Source organism: Habropoda laboriosa, unplaced genomic scaffold (genome assembly GCF_001263275.1).
Source record: "Habropoda laboriosa isolate 0110345459 unplaced genomic scaffold, ASM126327v1 scaffold126, whole genome shotgun sequence".
NCBI classification, from domain to species: Eukaryota; Metazoa; Arthropoda; class Insecta; order Hymenoptera; family Apidae; genus Habropoda; species Habropoda laboriosa.
Genome location: NW_017100288.1, coordinates 1 through 19,287, shown reverse-complemented (window position 1 = coordinate 19,287; position 19,287 = coordinate 1). Strand labels below are relative to the sequence as shown.

Below are 19,287 nucleotides of genomic sequence, written 5' to 3'. Positions count from 1 at the left end.
CCGGTATACGTGTAATTTATCGGGAAACAGGTGACATCGTAAAGTACACAGGGCGATAAGGAGAAACGAGTTACCTACATGTGGTATCGCTTCAATAACACATCGAAATCTCTGTCGTGAAATGTAGCAAAAGCATGAGAAGCGTCGATGAAAACCTGAAAAGCTGTTCCACCTGGTAGATCGTTAATCGTACGAATGGATTATCGGAGAGTGTCGTTTCGACGGTGAAATTCATTCTGTATATTCGAAATGGAACAACACAGGGAAGAACAAACACCGATTCTACTAGGCTTAATGTCCGGCCAAGTTTCTCAAACTTTCACCGACTCGCCCAGTGGCTCGATTATCGATAAGAACACGCAGCTAAGAAAATCGTGACTCCAATGTGCAGATATCGGGCTGCAGCCACGGTTTTGTGAAGCAACCATGCGCGAAGTGACATCGGCCAGCCGTATACGGCGTTTCTCTCCGCGCGATTACGTGCTCGCCTCGAACGGCGAACTGTGTGTTTCTTCCAGTGAGAAAGGAACCGGGTGGAACAGAGAAAGGGCGTGAATTAACGATGGTTTCGTTCGATCATTTGCGTCATGAGTTAGAGTTGCTTAACACGTGAGAGTTGGGGGAGAGAAACTTTTTTTTTAATTAAGAGGTTTTTAAAGGGCAAAACAGGTTTAATTTCTCAAGAGGCCAAGGTTTTTTAGAGTTCGACAGTAAAGCAATTTTCAACAGGATTTGAAATTCATGCACGGTTTAGTTCGCGTGATCATGACAAAATAGGATATTGCAGAAGGCCCATGCGGGCATTGCTATTACAAAACTAGATAGCTTTGCGAAGATTGGTCAGAGCTGATGAGGCCTGGAAAAGACGAACGAAATTATCCGTTTCACAAGGATTTCAGCAACCTATGAACTCCTTTAACTGGGAAAAAACGTTGCTTTACCTCAACGAAATTCTCTCTCGAAAGAAAATAATTCGAAAAACCGATAATTTTGCCTACGAAAATTCAACTCCCCGGTCTTTTCCTTAACTCCTTCATTTTGCAACATTTTCACTTTCAAAAATTCGAGAGAAAAGCTGAAAGTTGCCTTTATATCCCCTGAAAAAATTGAACCTTTTCATTCGGTAGTTCCTTACAAAAAAAATTCCCAAAGTTTGCCTATTTAGACACCCGAGGGTGGTGTACGCCCTTAAAAGGATCGCCCGATCGAACATTACCATTACATTTAATCTTAAGTCGATGCAGATGGTAACTAATATATTCTTCCGCGTAACGAGGAACAAAGGTTTGAGTGCAGATACTTCTGGATAGATACTCTAATCGGCACCGAGGATTAATGGTGCACGCGACGCTAGTTTTTCAGGTGACTTCGTGCGAGAGCCATTACGAAAGCGTGAGAAGGGTGAGTTGGTTCAGGTAGCCCTTCGACTAAGGGTTCGCGCTAATTACGTCATTATGCGGAACAGGGTGGATAGCTCTAACGAACCTGCAGCTTCGAACGTGCTCGTCCTATGAATAGTGATGAGTATATACCCAACGAGCAATCACGTGGTATTATAATACCCATGGCGAGAGCGCGCGCGCGTCTCTCAGTTTGCATAGTAATTAAAAATTCGTAAAATATCGGCCCGTTTAAGGAACTTTCCTCCTTCCCTCGAAATTTTCCCCCTCCGTATTTATTTGAATTCTCCACGGTGGCCATGGGGCCGAGGTTCGTCGAAACGAAACGCCTCCGTAGACCACAACGAGGCTCACGAGTGAGAGTGAATACGTGATTGAAATTCTAAATACCTCGGTGCACGGTGCCTCGTAAAATCAATTACCTGTAATGAACGATGAGTTTCAGCCGGCGTATAAATGTAATCGAACGTTGATCAAGGAAGCCCGTGCAAATTTTTCCGCTTCGCGCTAGCTTTGCTAATCCCTCGCTGCTTGTAAATTCCACGTTCCGGATTGAAGGAACCGATCCAGCACGATTCCCAATTTGCGATTATAAAACCGTCACAGTTCGCGTGCTGCCAGATTACGACCTGTTTTTTATGAATTAGATTCACGGTTGATTGTCATATGCACTCTGTTGTTTTTTTAAATGCAACACTTGCCGAGCTTGGAAAGCTAGGTGAAGGTTATAAAATGGATTCTAATCTTGATGGATTTTGTTCCAGGATTTCAAACTGTGACACAGTGCAGCAGAATTTCAACTCAAATTTGTTGACAGAAAGGCTGGGTCTCCTCGAATGTTCAACTAGCTTCTCCCAAATCGATTCCCTAAACGGAGGAGCCACTAATCGAAGCGGATTCGAGAGGCCCGTTGAATCGCAATAGTTTCCAGTGCCCCCTTTGATAGAACGACAGCAGCGGTGTTGCTTATAGATTTCATAGGGCAACACAGAGAGGCTGAGCCCGTATCTGTATCATTCTTGCAAGTTGCGATACGCGCAAACGTATTATTACCATAATCGTCAGCAGCGCGGCATATGGGAGATAGTAGACCGGGGGTGGAAGGCACGGGGGCGATTCGAGGGGCCTCAAGAGGCTTAATCGCGATAATGGTCCGGAATCCCCTCGTGACCGCAGAAACGGAAAACGTCTCGATTCGAGACGGCAGATCGAATGATCGAACGCTTACGCTTTTGCATCTTGCCACGAATCGACCGATCGTTGCCAGCCCACGGTGTTGCAAGAACTCCATTGCGATTATAATAGCGAAAGGAGGAAAATTGCGACAAATAACCTTTTTCCTGGACAACAGAAAAAATGAAATCGCAACGATTTTGTTGCTATTCTCTTGATAGATAAATTGCACCAAAGTGGCTTTATGTCTTTGTTCTAATATATCGTTCAACCGGTAAAAAATGTCCATACCATTCTTCGTGGATCGAAACGATCGTCGAAAAGGTTGTTCTGCAAAGGAAAGAAGAGTACGCTAAGAATGTGGTAATGACGGCTGTGTAGCGATGACGAATACGGATTAGAGGAGAAACTGTAATTGTTAGAAAGTCTAGTAATGACAGGATAGGTGTGCCGCAAGTTGAACAATATTATACCACGAGAGGGAGGTGATTCCTACCATTTTGCTACCTTATCTGATGAACTAATCTCGTTCAACTGGTATTTCACCAAAAATCAAACAAAGCTTTTCAACAAAATAATTTCAAAACTGATAAACACATACCAATTTCCTTAAACATTCGAATGCTGAAGAGAAATGAGGACGAAACTCTATTAGCCGAACAGTCGTTAGCATCGTTACGAAAACGAACCAGAAACCGCTAATTCAAGGTTGAAGAGTTAAAAAATAAGATTCGCATATAGGATTGTACGCTCGGCGGTCAACACAGAGACCTGGACCATCAACAGCACGGAACGATAGGAGAAGAAGAGGAGCAAGAGGAGGAAGAAGAAGAGGAGACCCTCCAGTTCTTTAATAACACAGCGGGGCCGCAGGTTCTTCTTCAGGTATGCGAGACAGAGCCCGAGGCGAGCACACCCGGTACACTCTCGAAAACCTGCTTCTTTCACGGCGATCTCTACACCATAACATCACCAATTTCAACATACTCTACTCGATACCTTTCAGAGTCTCTATACACACCGACAGATTCCTCTCGATCGTTGTGTGTCCTAACGCGTGTAGAGAGGAAACGTGTGCCTTTCGTATTCACGTAGCAGAAGAGAGCCTGAACATCGGTGCAAGGTTGAACGATACAATTTGTGAAAGAATAGGAGAACGGAAAAATAGAAGTGCAAAGATAGGCACCACCGACACGTTTGAAACAAAGGAAAAATAACATTGTTGCCAGCCAGATGGATACAGATGGCCGAGAGAAAAAGGAATAGGAAAATAGGCCGAGTTGGTCACGAGATATCAACGAAACTGAAGAATCCATTCACCATGAAGAATTGTGTACATCGTTCTTACGGAAATTCACTTGAGAGAAACGACATCGTTGATTAAAAGCGAATATATCTTTTCTCGTTCAGCTGTTTGTAAAACTATCTCCAGGTTGTTAACTGCAACGGCACGCGGGTGTGATCGTACTACAGTATTCGATCGTAGATACGGATTATCTGTTTCGATTTGCATGGCCTTAGCCTGGAGGGAGAGGTTCGCTTTTTTATTTACCAACCGATATCGGACTAGTTTCATTTGCAGCGTTACAAACTTGCCGGACAAGAGGGAATTAATTCGCAACCGACCGCCCCATACATAGTAGTACCACGATGTCCACGGCGGAGAAAATGATAACCTCGTGTAATTACCTCGTGGATATGGTGTAAGGGGTTTGCTGCTCGTTATCAGTGATTTAATGCTGCCGCAGAATAAAACAATGTAGCGGCAAAAAACGACGGGGAAGAAACGCCGTTCATTAATTTATATCTTTCGCGGGTTTCGCAAATGAATATCATTACGGGAGTAGCCGAGACCTAGACGTTGCTTCTTTGGTTGTGAAAAGCAAAAAAAAATTCACGGTACAGAAAGGGGAAGAAAAACACGATTCGAGGACAAGCCCGACGCGTTCTAGCTATGCAGCTGGAGAAAAGCTGGTCCCTCTCTCGACCAGGGGCGGAATAACAAATGGACTCTGCTTGGACCCTCGTCTACAATGCTACTCTCCCGGAGTCGAAGAAACTAACGCTCGAACCGGCTCGGACGGGGCATACTAATCGTTTTATGAAGGACAGAGAAGGCGGAGAAAAGGGTGGGGAACGAGGTTAAGAGATTAGACATGATACAGGGATGATCGAAGGAACGAGGTTTGCAAGAAATAATGTAAGCTCTTTGCAGGTGTCGTTGGGCATGGAATATTTGATTGGTGCATACGAAGTTGTCGTTATAGAAAAGTTTCAATGAAACTGTATTATTTGCTTGATGAACATCAGACTTCGTTAATTGTTGCAAAACTTTAAGATCCAATTTTTGTCATTTTTGAAAATTTGGAGGAATTCAAAGATGGTTCTTTCACCTCTAATTATTGATTACTGTTTTAACTGCTCTAAGTCCACCTCTGAGCTTATGGAACATAGTTGCTCTACTCTACTGCGAATCCATCTTTCTTGATTTCTTCTTAACCGTAGCATTGCTATTGGCGTCTATAGGTGTTTTGAAAACTTGCTCATACTACACTGTTGGAGCCTTTTGGTGCACTTTCAGTTTAATTTAATGCTTACTACACGTTTCGTATTAAAATCTGCCGCAGCGAAAGGGTTACAGTCTTTTCTCATTTTTGCAAGCCAGCGTTAATAATTATTACTAAAGACTTCACATTGTTTTAACGTAAAGCACGACGAGCTAATTCAATTCGAGACATAACCACAACTCCAATTAACCCATTCAACTTGCAATCTACTCGACGCTACAAATTCCAACAAAATGAGACACTTACAGAAACAGCAAGGGGGAAAAAAGGACGAATAATCAGGCACCCTGTAAAAGGAAGGAGAGAAGTTATCAAATAGACAAAAGCAACAGGATACACACACGATCAGGGTCGTAAGTTCGGGAAGAAGGGGAAAGAATGACTATCCTCGGATCGTCCCTAATCATGGGAGGTGCGGGAAAAAGGACGCTTAACATGCAGGCCTTAGCTGGAGGCGTTAGTGGCGTATAATCAGCGTTCCTTCGCTCTTAAACACCAGTGTGGCACACGGTGTACCTGTGCCATGTGAGAAGAATACCACTGTGCGCATAAGCCTACAAAAGGGTGGTAGTTCGATGTTCTTTGGCATACCTAGAAACCGTTGATCCTTTTTGGTACACGGTGATGGTCTTTGTCTCACCGAAGAAGCATTTGCAACTATGAAAAGTAAGATCCTGCCGGATCTCCGCGTGCAAGAGAACTTTGCCGGAGAACACACACCTCTCCTCCTGACAACGGTGTCAGGATATTACCGACGGAGAAAAGGAGGGCTGCCGCTGTTGGATCGAGAGAGTGGACGAGAGAAAGGAGCCACGACGGGAGGCTGCAATTACATCGCAGGTGGCTGTGTGTAGCCTGATCGCGAGGACTTTGGGACTACCTAACTGGAGCATCAAGAAGAAACACGTGGTGATTAGCAGAGGGAACTGGAAGAGCACGTTTCGAACGACTCGAGGCTCATCCACACGCCGTGGAAATCGGCATTCTTTATCGACCGCCGGTAATTATTACCCGTCGAGCGTCGCCTGCAACCAATTGGCTCCGATGTCGTTCACCGATCTCCTTTGGACCTGTGCCTGTGTTCCCCCGAACTGGTTTACGTATTCGAGATGGAGAGTAAAGTTATAATTAGCGCGAAAGAATTGGAAACAGAGTTGGGAAAAGGTTCTGCAATGGTGTAAGATTAGAGGACGTGTAATTAATTCAAGGAATAACAAGGTGCAAAATGTGTAACGATTACTTGCGGTTTCTATCTCAACCGGCGAAACCTGATTATCGGTGGAAGATGTTAATGGAAATTGTCGATATGAACAAAAAATTCTAGACTCTTTGCTCTTTCTAGACTCTTAATTTAATCGATCCCACTTCGTGAGATTTCCAAGCGTGAAAATGGAAATATCGCGAATAACCGTGGAACTGTGTTTCGATTACCTTTAATCAGAGCTGGCTGGAATATGGAAAAAAAATATTTGAAATATATGAAATAATATTTTGCACAGCTCTGCTTTCGATACATCGCTAGATACATGGAATGATATCGAGGAAATATAATTAATCAGGCGATAGTAAAATAATAAATCTTTCAATTACCAACTACTCGTTCCTTCATTCCCACCACCTTTCACACGGCACTGCGTCAATTAACCGGTGCAACAATGAAGCACAGTGTTCTATAAATAATTACATGTTTACTGAAAACCTGACTAAGGAAATATATCAGCTCCGAAGCAGTATCCTTTTTTTTTCCTCCTCCTTCCAACGACGGTACTCCATTTCACTTTCCCAGTGCCTCAAGGTGTACCACATTATCTGTTACGCGTAATTTACAGTTTCCTTGATTAATTTTTTGTTGTTGCTCATTCACCGAAGAATTTCATGCTTGCAATGCCACATAATGCAAATCGAGCTGCCGCCGCAGCAGCGTTCAGGGAAGGATATACATACACACAGCGGCGATTCAACAACGCGAAACTTCGACTAGTTCCACGCCTAAAATGCCACGATACGCGGAGAGGAGAACAGCTCGCAATTCCTCGCTGGAATCCTACTTAACGCCGTCGTTTAATCACTCATTCATACCGTCCGGCGATAAATCGCACGTTTAAACTTCTTAATCTCTTCGATTGCGCGCGGTTCTATCTGCGAAACGGCCGATCCTGGGCGAGATACCCAGGCACATCGGTATATCTCGACACGAGTCATTAATACCGGGCATGTATGCGCGCACGACGACAGGAATAAAATTCACGTGGCTCGCCAGAAAGGAGAGGCACTAGTTATTTTTCTCGTTCGGGTCCGCTGCACACGCGCGCACCGATCGTAATTAAGAGCCGATCCTTCTCTCCGACCGCCCTCGCCCTCTCTCCTCCTCTCCTCCTCTCTTCGTCTTCTTCTCTGCCGCCGCCCCGTCAAGTCACGGCGATTTCTGCACGCTCGAAAACCGTTCGTAACCGCGTGTAAAGACGGTACGCGCCTAAGGTAAAAAGCTTGTAAATACATACTGACCGCGTGTACCAAGACGTGTAACGGACGTTTCGAGATGTAGGGCGTGCGGATTTATAAAACGCGAGGGACGAGACCGCGGCTCTCTGTTGAAGAACAGAGAAAGCGACGAGTATGTGTATGTGTGTGCGACTATGTACAGTGGATAGAAGGAAGAAATTTATCTCCTTACAGACGATGCTTTTCTTGTTAACTGAGTAATCATGCTCAAGTTAAAGCTATCGTTGAACGCCGAAACAACGGGACTTCCAAGACCTGAATCGGTTGGCTACAAATTTTAATTACGCGGAATTAGCCTCTAATGATAGTGCTCCGTGTACGTGTTCTTTCACTACTGGAATTCCACACACGGTATCATTAACCTATCTCTTCGTGTCCACCGAAGAAGAAGTGTCACGAAATGTTCGTTCGATGTTGCGGGAAATGAATATTGCCTGGTTATCAAACTGGAACTCTGACTCTCTTCGAAGCTTTATAATAAGATGCGGAGTGACTAACTCGCGCACGCATTCTCTCTTCCTCTATTTCACCATCCCTCTCGCTCGATTCGGACAAACCACGCAAACATTCCCAGGACACATTCGATCACGTCCACCTGAAACCTTGGGTGGCCGTACACTTTCCTTTCACACCCTAATCTCAAGCACCGGGTCCAAACATTCCTCTCTGACGCCTCTAACACTCGAAACTCAGTCACTCGCTCTAAACATTCACACGCGATTCCGAATACTATCATTCCGACCAATTTCAATAGACGAAGGATTCGTCGCTTGATTAACATCTCTAAACACACCTAGGTGTGCTCTTTAATCGAACGATACGTGAAACACCAAAAATATCGCAATTAGTATGCAGAGTGTAGAACCGAGTGTTAACTCCCATGGGCCTGTATATGTATACACACTCGGAAACAAGATAAATAACGAGTCACGTTTTAGTGAAACCCGACAGAGTCGGTTATTCAACCGCATCGAGAGTCGATGGAAGTTGTACGATTTGTCCAGGAAGACGAGTAACCCAAGGGAAACAGCGTGTTCAGTCACACAATGAGAAAAACAGAGAAAAAAAACAAAAGGGAGGATTACACTGGCCGTTCGAGAATCGTTAGAGCGTTTGTTTCTAATTGCCGCTAAATAATGATTTTTTCCCTCCGGCGCCCACTGCCAATTCTGCTGTCCACGAGTTTCTTCGAACAAACCCATTACTGTACGACAATATTCGCGCTGGCAATCAGCACGTCGGTGCGAGAGCACAACGGTCCCGTTCGCCAGCCCTTCATTATGCGCAACCGTCGACGACGACGTCGTCGACGTCTACTCCAGGCCACTAACGAGGAGAAGACTTTTCTGCGAGTGGGACAGTAACGTGTACGGGATATGTTCTAGCCACTACTGTACTAGACAACACCACAGAGGCTACCAGTAACTAACAGCGGGTAATAAACGAACCTTCTCTGGAAGCTGACGTTCGCGCGTATATGTAGCCGCAGCGACGACAAAGCTTCCTAATGTAGCAGAAGGAATTTTCCGGAATAAACAAAGATCTCGTGTTGAAGATTCGTTGGTTGGGACAGTGGTAAATTGCAATGTCATTCTGCTAAACGTTATCAAGATAGTCTACAGAAATGATTAACATGCTTGATGCTTAAGTTTTCATAAGTAAAAGAAATTTCATAAATTTTATTTTATGGAGTTAGTCACTTTGGCTTCTGAGTGGCTCTATGAGTATTAACATATTTGTTGAAAATTTATTTATTGGGTTGCATTCAGGACTTGCTACGCCCTACAAAAGTATGTACATTTTTACATTCTCCATTATTTTTGGCATACATATGATGAATTTTTTAAACTTTCGTCTGTCATAATCTTTCATTTCCAATACAAAATGTTCCATAATCGCGTCCTTCGCCTAGGACAACATTTTCATACCTATTTATCTAATTTATCCCACAATTTTTCAATGAGATTAAAATCTGATAACAGTGGAAGCCATTCCACGATTTTCATTGCATCGTCGATTTCTACATACTTCTGTGGTAAAAGTAAAATTTTGTCCAATCAAGGTATCTGTGACACTAGTAGCAAACGAATAAAAAGCGTATAATACTTTGAATGATCGAACTCAATCACCGAAACTGATCGGTCCAGTTTCGAAGTAACAAGTGGAATGATTCGAATGGAATAAAAGGACGGGATGAATGGAACTCGTAACTCTGCAAATAGGCGACTGATTGTGCGCGAAATAGCAACACCTTCCGGTGGAACTAATGCTTCCGTGAATTCGAGCCGTGATCGTTTAATTACTTATTGCTCGAAAACAAACAGACCTCCTTGCTGGTGCAATTCGACACGAGCGAGTGAGCCAGGCGGAGCAACAGGTCTATCGGTTTATTGAGCTCTTCTTGGCTCTCGTTACCCTTCAGTGGAAATAGTTGCAGAGCGCCGTAAGCTCGGGCTTCTCACGAGAACGAGTCAAACCGTCTCTCGTAGGTATTCGCAAATAACACGTTCCGTAGGGTTCTGAAGGTTCTGCAAACATCCCGCGCACCGCTCTCTTATTCTCTTCTCCGCGGTCTTGCATTTCTTTCAAATTTGCCTTCCTAAAGACTCTCCTCCGGATCCTCCGCTTCCATGGTCCACACGATCTTTGCATTCCCTTCTCCAAACAGTCTCTCTCGATCTTTTTATACTTGCTCACGCTAGCTAACAAGAATTTTCATTTACGATTACAACTTTGCTCCAATTGCGAGATACTACCTAGACGCACCACCCACGAAAAGAAAGAAAAGGGGAGAGGACGAAGCAAACGTGGAGCGTTCAATCGAGACCGATGTCACTTCAGATCGTCCGCTGACAAACAGGTCGAAAACAATTAGAGCAGCTTATTGATAGGCGAAAGAAGCGGGAAGGAGAAGGTGAGCGTTACGGGGCGAAGGGAGTCTCGGCGTTGCGGCGCGCCGCCGAGACAAGTGGTGGAAACGAATATTGTTCGCGGACGGAGGAGAGAGGTGTATGGAGAAAGAACGGCAGACGTCCGCACTTGAATCTATGCGGATATCTGAAGGAAGGGTAGAGACGGAGAACATCGGTGGAAAAAGGAAGGGCACAGAGAGACAACGGGGAGGGAGAGAGAGAGAATCGAAACGAGGAACAGAGTCGGATGATCGATGTGGGAGAAGGAGCTACGTGCCCGCAGAAGGACGAAGAGGACAACATGCCAACGTCCCGGTGGAAAGAGAGAGGAGTGGAAGTGCAAGAGAACCGATTACTCGCGGAGGGAGCCGAGGGGTCCTCGAGGGGCCAGGATACTCGGCGCATGCGCGGCGGGCGTGGGAACGCGCGCTCACGTTCAGACAGTGTCCCCTCTCTTTCTCTTTCGCTCTGTTCGCCCAGCCCTTCTCTCTAACTCTCGTTCTCTCTCGCTTTCTCTATCGTACCCTCTACTCCCTTCCTCCTCCCGTAACCGTATCGCGTGTTCTCTTCATCCTGGGCCCAATTCCTATCTCTCTTTCCGACCAATCACGTCTGGGCGAGGATCCCCGATCACGGCCGAGCGCGCACGATCCAAGGCCCCGCGGGCACGGAGTTACTTGTTCAGGGGTGCTCAATATCTGGGTGATCGTTAATGCAAACAGAGAGAGAGAGAGAGAGAGAGAGAGAGAGAGAGGAAGAAAGAGAGGGAGAGGAAGAAGGTTGTGCTCGTGAAATAGACACGAACGTGTACTGTCTACGCTGATACACAGGACTAATCCTGACGATCCGATTGTCCATGCAGCTGTGCATTCTAATCGGTCAGCGTCGCTAGGACTGACGTCCTAGGCTAGGATAACTTGAAAAACAGTTGAGCGGACCGGGTAATTGGAAAATAAATTAGACGCCAGGATGTGTATCGTTCCGCCATTAATGCGTACCGATCTCCTAGGCGGAAAAGTTGGAAAAAAATCGCCGGGGGTAACACAACAGTAGCCGGAGATGAACGCTAGTGATACCGGACCGTCGTGTTGCAGGATGAGCGCGGAGTAAATTGTACATCCACACGCGTGCTTTGTCGTACCCCGGTGGTGTGTTGGAGGTGCGTGCACATGCACGATGGAAGAAAACGAGATGCCTTCGGAGTGTATGATAACACACTATGGCGCTCGGTCACCGCAGGATGCTCACCGAAGAAAAAGAAACGGGTATTTTGACAGCGCGCGCAGCAACCTTCGTCATCCTCTGTCGATCGTGTCGTGTCTCCTCCTCCGGGGTCCATTCACTTGTAGAACAAAGGCCTCACGCTTCGACTTTGTGATTTATCTTCGTACAAAGCGAAACCGTTCTCCTCTTTATTCCAAATAATATCGCGCAGAGTTGATCGAATTTTCGCATGCAAAATTCGCTGCAGGATATAGTTGCACGGTATACATCCGCGGGTCTATCTACATCACTTGATGTTACGTGTCAGCCAGATAACTTCGTACAGCGAACGTAGAATATTTCCCGACAGAACAGATGGCAATGATTGCTGCTAATGGTGCCCATCAATTCGCAGCCGTGCTCCAGCGCTTAGAAGCCGCTGTGCGTGTACGAATAAAGAAGGAACCACAGGAAGATTTGTGACATTGAAATAGAACGGAAGTGTGCAATTCTATTTTGATTTCGTATAATAACAGACGAAGAAAAAAAAGAAGTGTGACGTGACAGTTACCACTTTCTTGTCGTTAAGATTGTGTACATAAATTATGAGAAAATTGCTGCAGAACATGAGACAAATGTTCCTTAATTATCTTTTACTATTTTCTTCGGTACACTTCCTTGTTCGAATTTTAAAAGAGTGTTGGCAAAAAAAAATGTTCCGTTAACAATTCAGATTGTTCTATACGACGACACGATCCTCTCCACGAGTACACGATAAAATGAATGCCACGTTTACAAGTCTCATTGATCGTGCCCCTCCAAACAATTGTGAAAACATTCTGCATGACGTGCAAACGTGCGGTAATTGTAACAAGGGTGCATGCACATACAACAAGAATTTCTTGTTCTTGCATAGGAGCTACAAGAAATCGTCAACCCGTGCACGATATAAACGCACACGTACCCTATGACACGAAAGGGGATGCGCGTACGCCGCCATCCATCATCGTGCATATGTGGTTGTGATCGAGAAACCCTTCCTGCCACGATACAGGTCTGCAAGGGCGATGGAAGCAGCTTCCGAGATTAACACACAGCTGCATACTTCGTACTTTAACCAAAAACTTCCCCTAACTGAACGACTGAACCAACGAAAAAAGGAATAAGAAGACTCAGGACTGTTGCACGAATAATGTATCGCTATTTAATAGAATTTGGTGATTTCCGTGATCAAAATAAAATACGTTTAACAACTAAACTTTATATTACTCTCTCACACCCACGTAGAATCTTCCATGCTCGACTTACTATTCACTGGCTCTTGCACTCTTCCAGACTCTTTTATTCTTCCACTCACAAACACTTGTGCAATATAAAATTCACGAAAATAGTGTAGGTATAGTAGTTTTATTAATACAGGTTCACCGTTGCCGAATGCTGAATACGATACAGTACTCGATACGATACTGATACTATTTCCGCACGTATTCTTATACCTCTATTCGCTACCAGCGCCGAACGAACTGTGACTGAAGCCAGTAAATAGACGACGATAAACCCAAGTACGAAAAGTACGTTTACCGAGAAGGAACCAAGCCTACATACCAGGCACTGTTTGTTGACACTTTTTCTCTCTCTCACTCATTCTCGTCCTACAAATTGGAACTATCCGAGAATCGATAAGAAAATTCTATTGAAATCGTTGACGAGGACAAACCAGAGCAAAACACCGAGATGGAAAAACAATATTATTTTCATGAACAAAAGGAACCCTTGCTGTGTCGGGAGGTGTTCAGTTCCAATGGTAAATCTATGGGGGTCACGTGGTGGGGCACGTGACCTGTCTACACGCGATGCATACGAACGGACGCGCAAACGCATCCACGTAAACATGTAACTGTGCAAGTGCATAGGCCCGCGTGCGAGTAGATCTATGCGTGCGTTATGCCAGCAGGGATACGCGTGTATCTTTAGAAGATGTATAAGCACATCGGCGCACACATGTGCCATGCGTGAACGTGATCACCTAAGGGGTGGTTTCCGCCCCATTGTGCAGGATCCTCCATCCGTTAGCGGCAGCTTTAATTCACCATATTGTCAAGTGGCACTAGCCAAATTTGTTATTGTATTGGATTATGGTCATTTTATGCGGGGTTCTCGGACGGTGATAGAATACTAGCTTGAGCGAAACTGTATATTCAGTAACCGTTCACGACATGTGGTCTACTATTATTTTGATATTCGTGAAAAATACGCGGGAAATATGGTTGTGAATTTTTTGGAAGCAATAGGGCTACTTTTTGTTAACCCTTTCATATATCGCTATCTCTGTTACTTGCGAAAATTCTCATTTTTTAACATTCTATTAGGTCATCCCATAAGTTCGTGCCGAAGGAGAAAAATATTTTAATTAAAATCGAAGGAAATTCTATAGCGACGATATAAAAAAAAATAGAGAAGAGGCTTACGTTGTTTTTCTCAAATTTAAAGGATCCTTGGAGATATTGATCTAAATTATAAAATTCGACACGAACTTGTGGGATGACCAATATTTTGTTAATTTGTAAGCAATATCTTTTGGCCACATTTTTCAGATTTTCTTAGAGAATTTTCAAATTTTCAGTGATTTCGTTGCAGAAATCCTCTAAACCTTGTAGCAAGTGCTTCCTTAAAAGTCGCTGATCCTGAAAGGGTTAATAGAATTGACGTTGAGTTCGAAGATATGGCAATACAATATAAAATTAGGACTTCGAGTACTCGGATGGGTATAAATTAGCCTTCCTACGGATCATCAAATAAGACAAGGGGATAATTAAGAAGGAGATGAAATAAGAGTAGAAAGTATACGTAGAAACGGTAGAACCGGAAAGGTGGCTAAAGATTAGAGCCCAAGGTTACAAGTGTATAACAACAAGTCTCAGTCGCAATTAAACCCAATATCTCGAAGACTACCGTGGATTTGCGGATACTTCCATATGTAGAAACTTGATGATGAGGAGTTCACTGAAGATTAATCGTATTTCAGCGTCGTTGTAGTTCATTTATTTCTCGCGTTAGACCGACTTCTACATACTAGATTAGAATCAATCATATCTTTCAAACTGCTAGTGATTAGATATTTCTCCGGTGAACGAGGATACATACGTACAATGTTGCAAGAAAGAACGTGACTCTCGAGATATTGCAGTTCGACGAATTCAAACTACAAGCAGATGAAAAAAAAAATACATCCTTACCCGATGATTTTTCAAATACCAATTTCACAAGTTTGACTGTTAAATCTCACGTAAATATTTGAAAGTACGATAGTTATTTTAGAAGAGAAATAATTTATTTACCACCCTCTCCGTTGAAATTACACAACGCTAAATAAATTCTAACGAGATGTACGGAGACTTTTTTCACCGAGTGTATTTACACCAATACGTATAGCAAATCTCGACAGGGTTCTAAATAATCATAAAAGACGACAAGATATCGGCATGTTTTTTGTCCAAACCTAAAGACTGTATGTCCCGCTTGATACTCTCTGTTGCCGAATTTCCCCAAATTGCTACCATTTGCATATCCACGGACAGTACAACAAGAGGGCCTCGCGAGGGTGAAGCAACAGAGGCGTCGAGCTGACTGATACAAAAGTGAAACCTACGAGAGGTTGAGATAAAGGTAATTTAGATGCGTCGTCGGGTCACGACCGACGACTATTACCGCTATTACCGGATCCCGGCCCATCTCGTTCCATCCCATTCCGTACCATCCCACGCCATTCTGTTGGTATGACGTTCTATCGATGCGAGTCCAAGCGTCATTTCGCGCGATCGAATCGTGCAGTCAATCGCGAGCGGAAACATATCGCTTATTTTAAAGGAAAGTAAAAAATTCCTTGGCTATTTTAAACTACGTTAAATCAATTTGTACCCTGTCTATCGTTCAAAACGTATCAAATATTACGTACACAAGAAGTTAGTATTACGTTTGTCGAAAAATTTTGTCGTTTTTGTCGAGTCTCGTTAATCCTGACCTTTAAATTTGCTTGAAATCTTGTTTCCGAATTCTCTCGGTTAATCTGACTTTTATTACACCGACCTATTACGAAAGGAAGAAACTACAACGAAAAAGAAAAAATTTAATCGTTGCCTTTTTTTAGAAATTATGAATGGAGTTATGAATGGAGCATGAATTATCTAGTGGGTAGTATGAAAGAGACGATATACATATATGTACTCCTTATACTACGAGATTCCAAACTGAAACGTTTCTTTCTGGACTTTAATAATTATGTAACGAATGTTTACATTTGGCTCGCATTCAACAGGTGTCCCAGTACTTATGAACGAGAGTGTATTTACCGTCGTTCCCCTTTGCCTTCCCTCATCTTTCTTAAATCGCCTCTCTTTTCCCCGTATTTTCCTCTGTTTCTCATCCTTTTCGCGTGGGAGGCGGCGAAACGTCCGGTTCTCTCGACTTGGCCTTCTCTGTCTTTCACCCCCTTCGAGACGGTTCTTCGCCGTTTTCGCTCTTACTCACTCTCGTCGTTTGATCGCGAAGAAGGCGAGTAACGACTTGGTTCGTCGTTTGCGGAGCAGTTGAACACGGTCGTTTCGCGCGCCATCGTTTGACACGCATGTCAAACGATGCCTAATTCACGAAGCGGCACGATCATTTAGCATACCGCAACGTATAATTACGATAATGAGAATAAGGGAATGTATGCACTCACTTGCAATGCGACTCGCCGCGTGGTGATGACATACACACTCCTCCATTTTTGCAGGGGCTTGGCGAACACGACACAAAACCTGAAACAGTATGAAAAACAATTGGTTAATTGTGGATAATTAAATGTTTTAAAAGAGACACAGTCGTGAAACTATAATTTTAGTATTAGACTCGTTGCACGTGATATGACGGATTCATGAATGAAACTTTAATCAAAATAAGCTGCAGCAGATTCGACACACCTCTGCCAATCAATTCCAAGTGAATTTAGCCTACTATTATGAAAATATGAATTTTGATATTTAATTAAACTTTAAAAATCAAGAACGTAGTCGAAACTAAATTTTATTAATCAAAGTAAGCTTCAGCAGATTTAACACATTTCTGCCAACGTTTTGCAATGTGGACTGTTATTATAAAAATCTGAATTTTTGCAATAACTTCCTCAAACGAATGCTTAATTGTCCAATATCCCTTTTGTTGGAAAATTATCTAAATGCTTAAACGAACGTTGTGTTGTCACCCCAAACACTGTATAAATATTTCATGATGCACAAGAAAATCACCGGAATTTGATTAGAACTCCCTTTCAACAATCATTCCCTTGTAACAATCAACACTAATCTAATTCATAAAAAGAAAACGAACACCACCATTTCACTTTCTTCTCAAATGATCCACTTGAACGATACATTTAAACCAACGAAATTTACATTTCACATTGTAAATACGCAGAAGAAGAGGAAGAAGAAGAAGACGGAGTCGGAGAAGAAGTCGGAGAAGAAGTCGGCGAAGAAGTCGGAGTCGGAGAAGAAGTCGGAGAAGAAGTCGGCGAAGAAGTCGGAGTCGGAGAAGAAGTCGGAGTCGGAGAAGAAGTCGGAGTCGGAGAAGAAGTCGGAGTCGGAGAAGAAGTCGGAGTCGGAGAAGAAGTCGGAGTCGGAGAAGAAGTCGGAGTCGGAGAAGAAGTCGGAGTCGGAGAAGAAGTCGGAGAAGAAGCCGGAGTCGGAGAAGGAGTCGGAGAAGAAGTCGGAGAAGAAGTAGGAGTCGGAGAAGATGTCGGAGAAGAAGTCGGAGTCGGAGAAGAAGTCGGAGTCGGAGAAGAAGTCGGAGTCGGAGAAGAAGTCGGAGTCGGAGAAGAAGTCGGAGTCGGAGAAGAAGTCGGAGTCGGAGAAGAAGTCGGAGTCGGAGAAGAAGTCGGAGTCGGAGAAGAAGTCGGAGAAGAAGTCGGAGTCGGAGAAGAAGTCGGAGTCGGAGAAGAAGTCGGAGTCGGAGAAGAAGTCGGAGTCGGAGAAGAAGTCGGAGTCGGAGAAGAAGTCGGAGTCGGAGAAGGAGTCGGAGAAGAAGTCGGAGAAGAAGTCGGAGTCGGAGAAGAAGTCGGAGTCGGAGAAGAAGTCGGAGTCGGAGAAGAAGTCGGAGTCGGAGAAGAAGTCGGAGAAGAAGTCGGAAAAGAAGTCGGAGTCGGAGAAGAAGTCGGAGTCGGAGAAGAAGTCGGAGAAGAAGTCGGAGAAGAAGTCGGAGTCGGAGAAGAAGTCGGAGAAGAAGTCGGAGGAGAAGTCGGAGGAGAAGTCGGAGTCGGAGAAGGAGTCGGAGAAGAAGTCGGAGACGGAGAAGAAGTCGGAGTCGGAGAAGGAGTCGGAGAAGAAGTCGGAGAAGAAGTCGGAGTCGGAGAAGAAGTCGGAGGAGAAGTCGGAGAAGAAGTCGGAGCAGAAGTCGGAGTCGGAGAAGAAGTCGGAGGAGAAGTCGGAGAAGAAGTCGGAGCAGAAGTCGGAGTCGGAGAAGAAGTCGGAGGAGAAGTCGGAGAAGAAGTCGGAGCAGAAGTCGGAGTCGGAGAAGAAGTCGGAGGAGAAGTCGGAGAAGAAGTCGGAGCAGAAGTCGGAGTCGGAGAAGAAGTCGGAGGAGAAGTCGGAGAAGAAGTCGGAGCAGAAGTCGGAGTCGGAGAAGAAGTCGGAGGAGAAGTCGGAGAAGAAGTCGGAGCAGAAGTCGGAGTCGGAGAAGAAGTCGGAGGAGAAGTCGGAGAAGAAGTCGGAGCAGAAGTCGGAGTCGGAGAAGAAGTCGGAGGAGAAGTCGGAGAAGAAGTCGGAGCAGAAGTCGGAGTCGGAGAAGAAGTCGGAGGAGAAGTCGGAGAAGAAGTCGGAGCAGAAGTCGGAGTCGGAGAAGAAGGCGGAGTCGGAGAAGAAGTCGAAGTCGGAGAAAGAGTCGGAGAAGAAGTCGGAGAAGAAGTCGGAGTCGGAGAAGAAGTCGGAGGAGAAGTCGGAGAAGAAGTCGGGGAAGAAGCCGGAGAAGAAGTCGGAGTCGGAGAAGAAGTCGGAGTCGGAGAAGAAGTCGGAGTCGGAGAAGAAGTCGGAGAAGGAGTCGGAGAAGAAGTCGGAGTCGGAGAAGAAGTCGGAGTCGGAGAAGGAATCGGAGAAGAATTTGGAGAAGAAGTCGGAGTCGGAGAAGAAGTCGGAGTCGGAGAAGAAGTCGGAGAAGAAGTAGGAGTCGGAGAAGATGAAGAAGTCGGAGTCGGAGAAGAAGTCGGACTCGGAGAAGAAGCCGGAGTCGGAGAAGGAGTCGGAGTCGGAGAAGAAAAGTCGGAGTCGGAGAAGAAGTCGTCGAAGTCGGAGAAGGAGTCGGAGAAGAAGTCGGAGAAGGAGTCGGAGAAGAAGTCGGAGTCGGAGAAGAAGTCGGAGAAGAAGTCGGAGAAGAAGTAGGACTCGGAGAAGATGTCGGAGAAGAAGTCGGAATCGGAGAAGAAGTCGGAGGAGAAGCCGGAGAAGAAGTCGGAGAAGAAGTCGGAGAAGAAGTCGGAGTCGGAGAAGAAGTCGGAGTCGG

General features: G+C 44.7%; 1 protein-coding gene across 1 annotated transcript in view; it reads right to left on the bottom strand.

Moving 5' to 3' along the window:
- Nucleotides 1–16,560, bottom strand: part of LOC108573708 (neurogenic locus Notch protein-like) — a gene marked incomplete at its 5' end in the record, with an annotated part of 181,946 nt that extends 165,386 nt beyond the window's left edge. The window contains one exon of the mRNA XM_017936181.1: nucleotides 16,478–16,560. Within this exon, the coding sequence (XP_017791670.1) occupies nucleotides 16,478–16,560 (83 nt within the window). The remainder of the gene's footprint in view (nucleotides 1–16,477) is intronic.
- Between the last annotated feature and the right edge of the window lie 2,727 nt (nucleotides 16,561–19,287).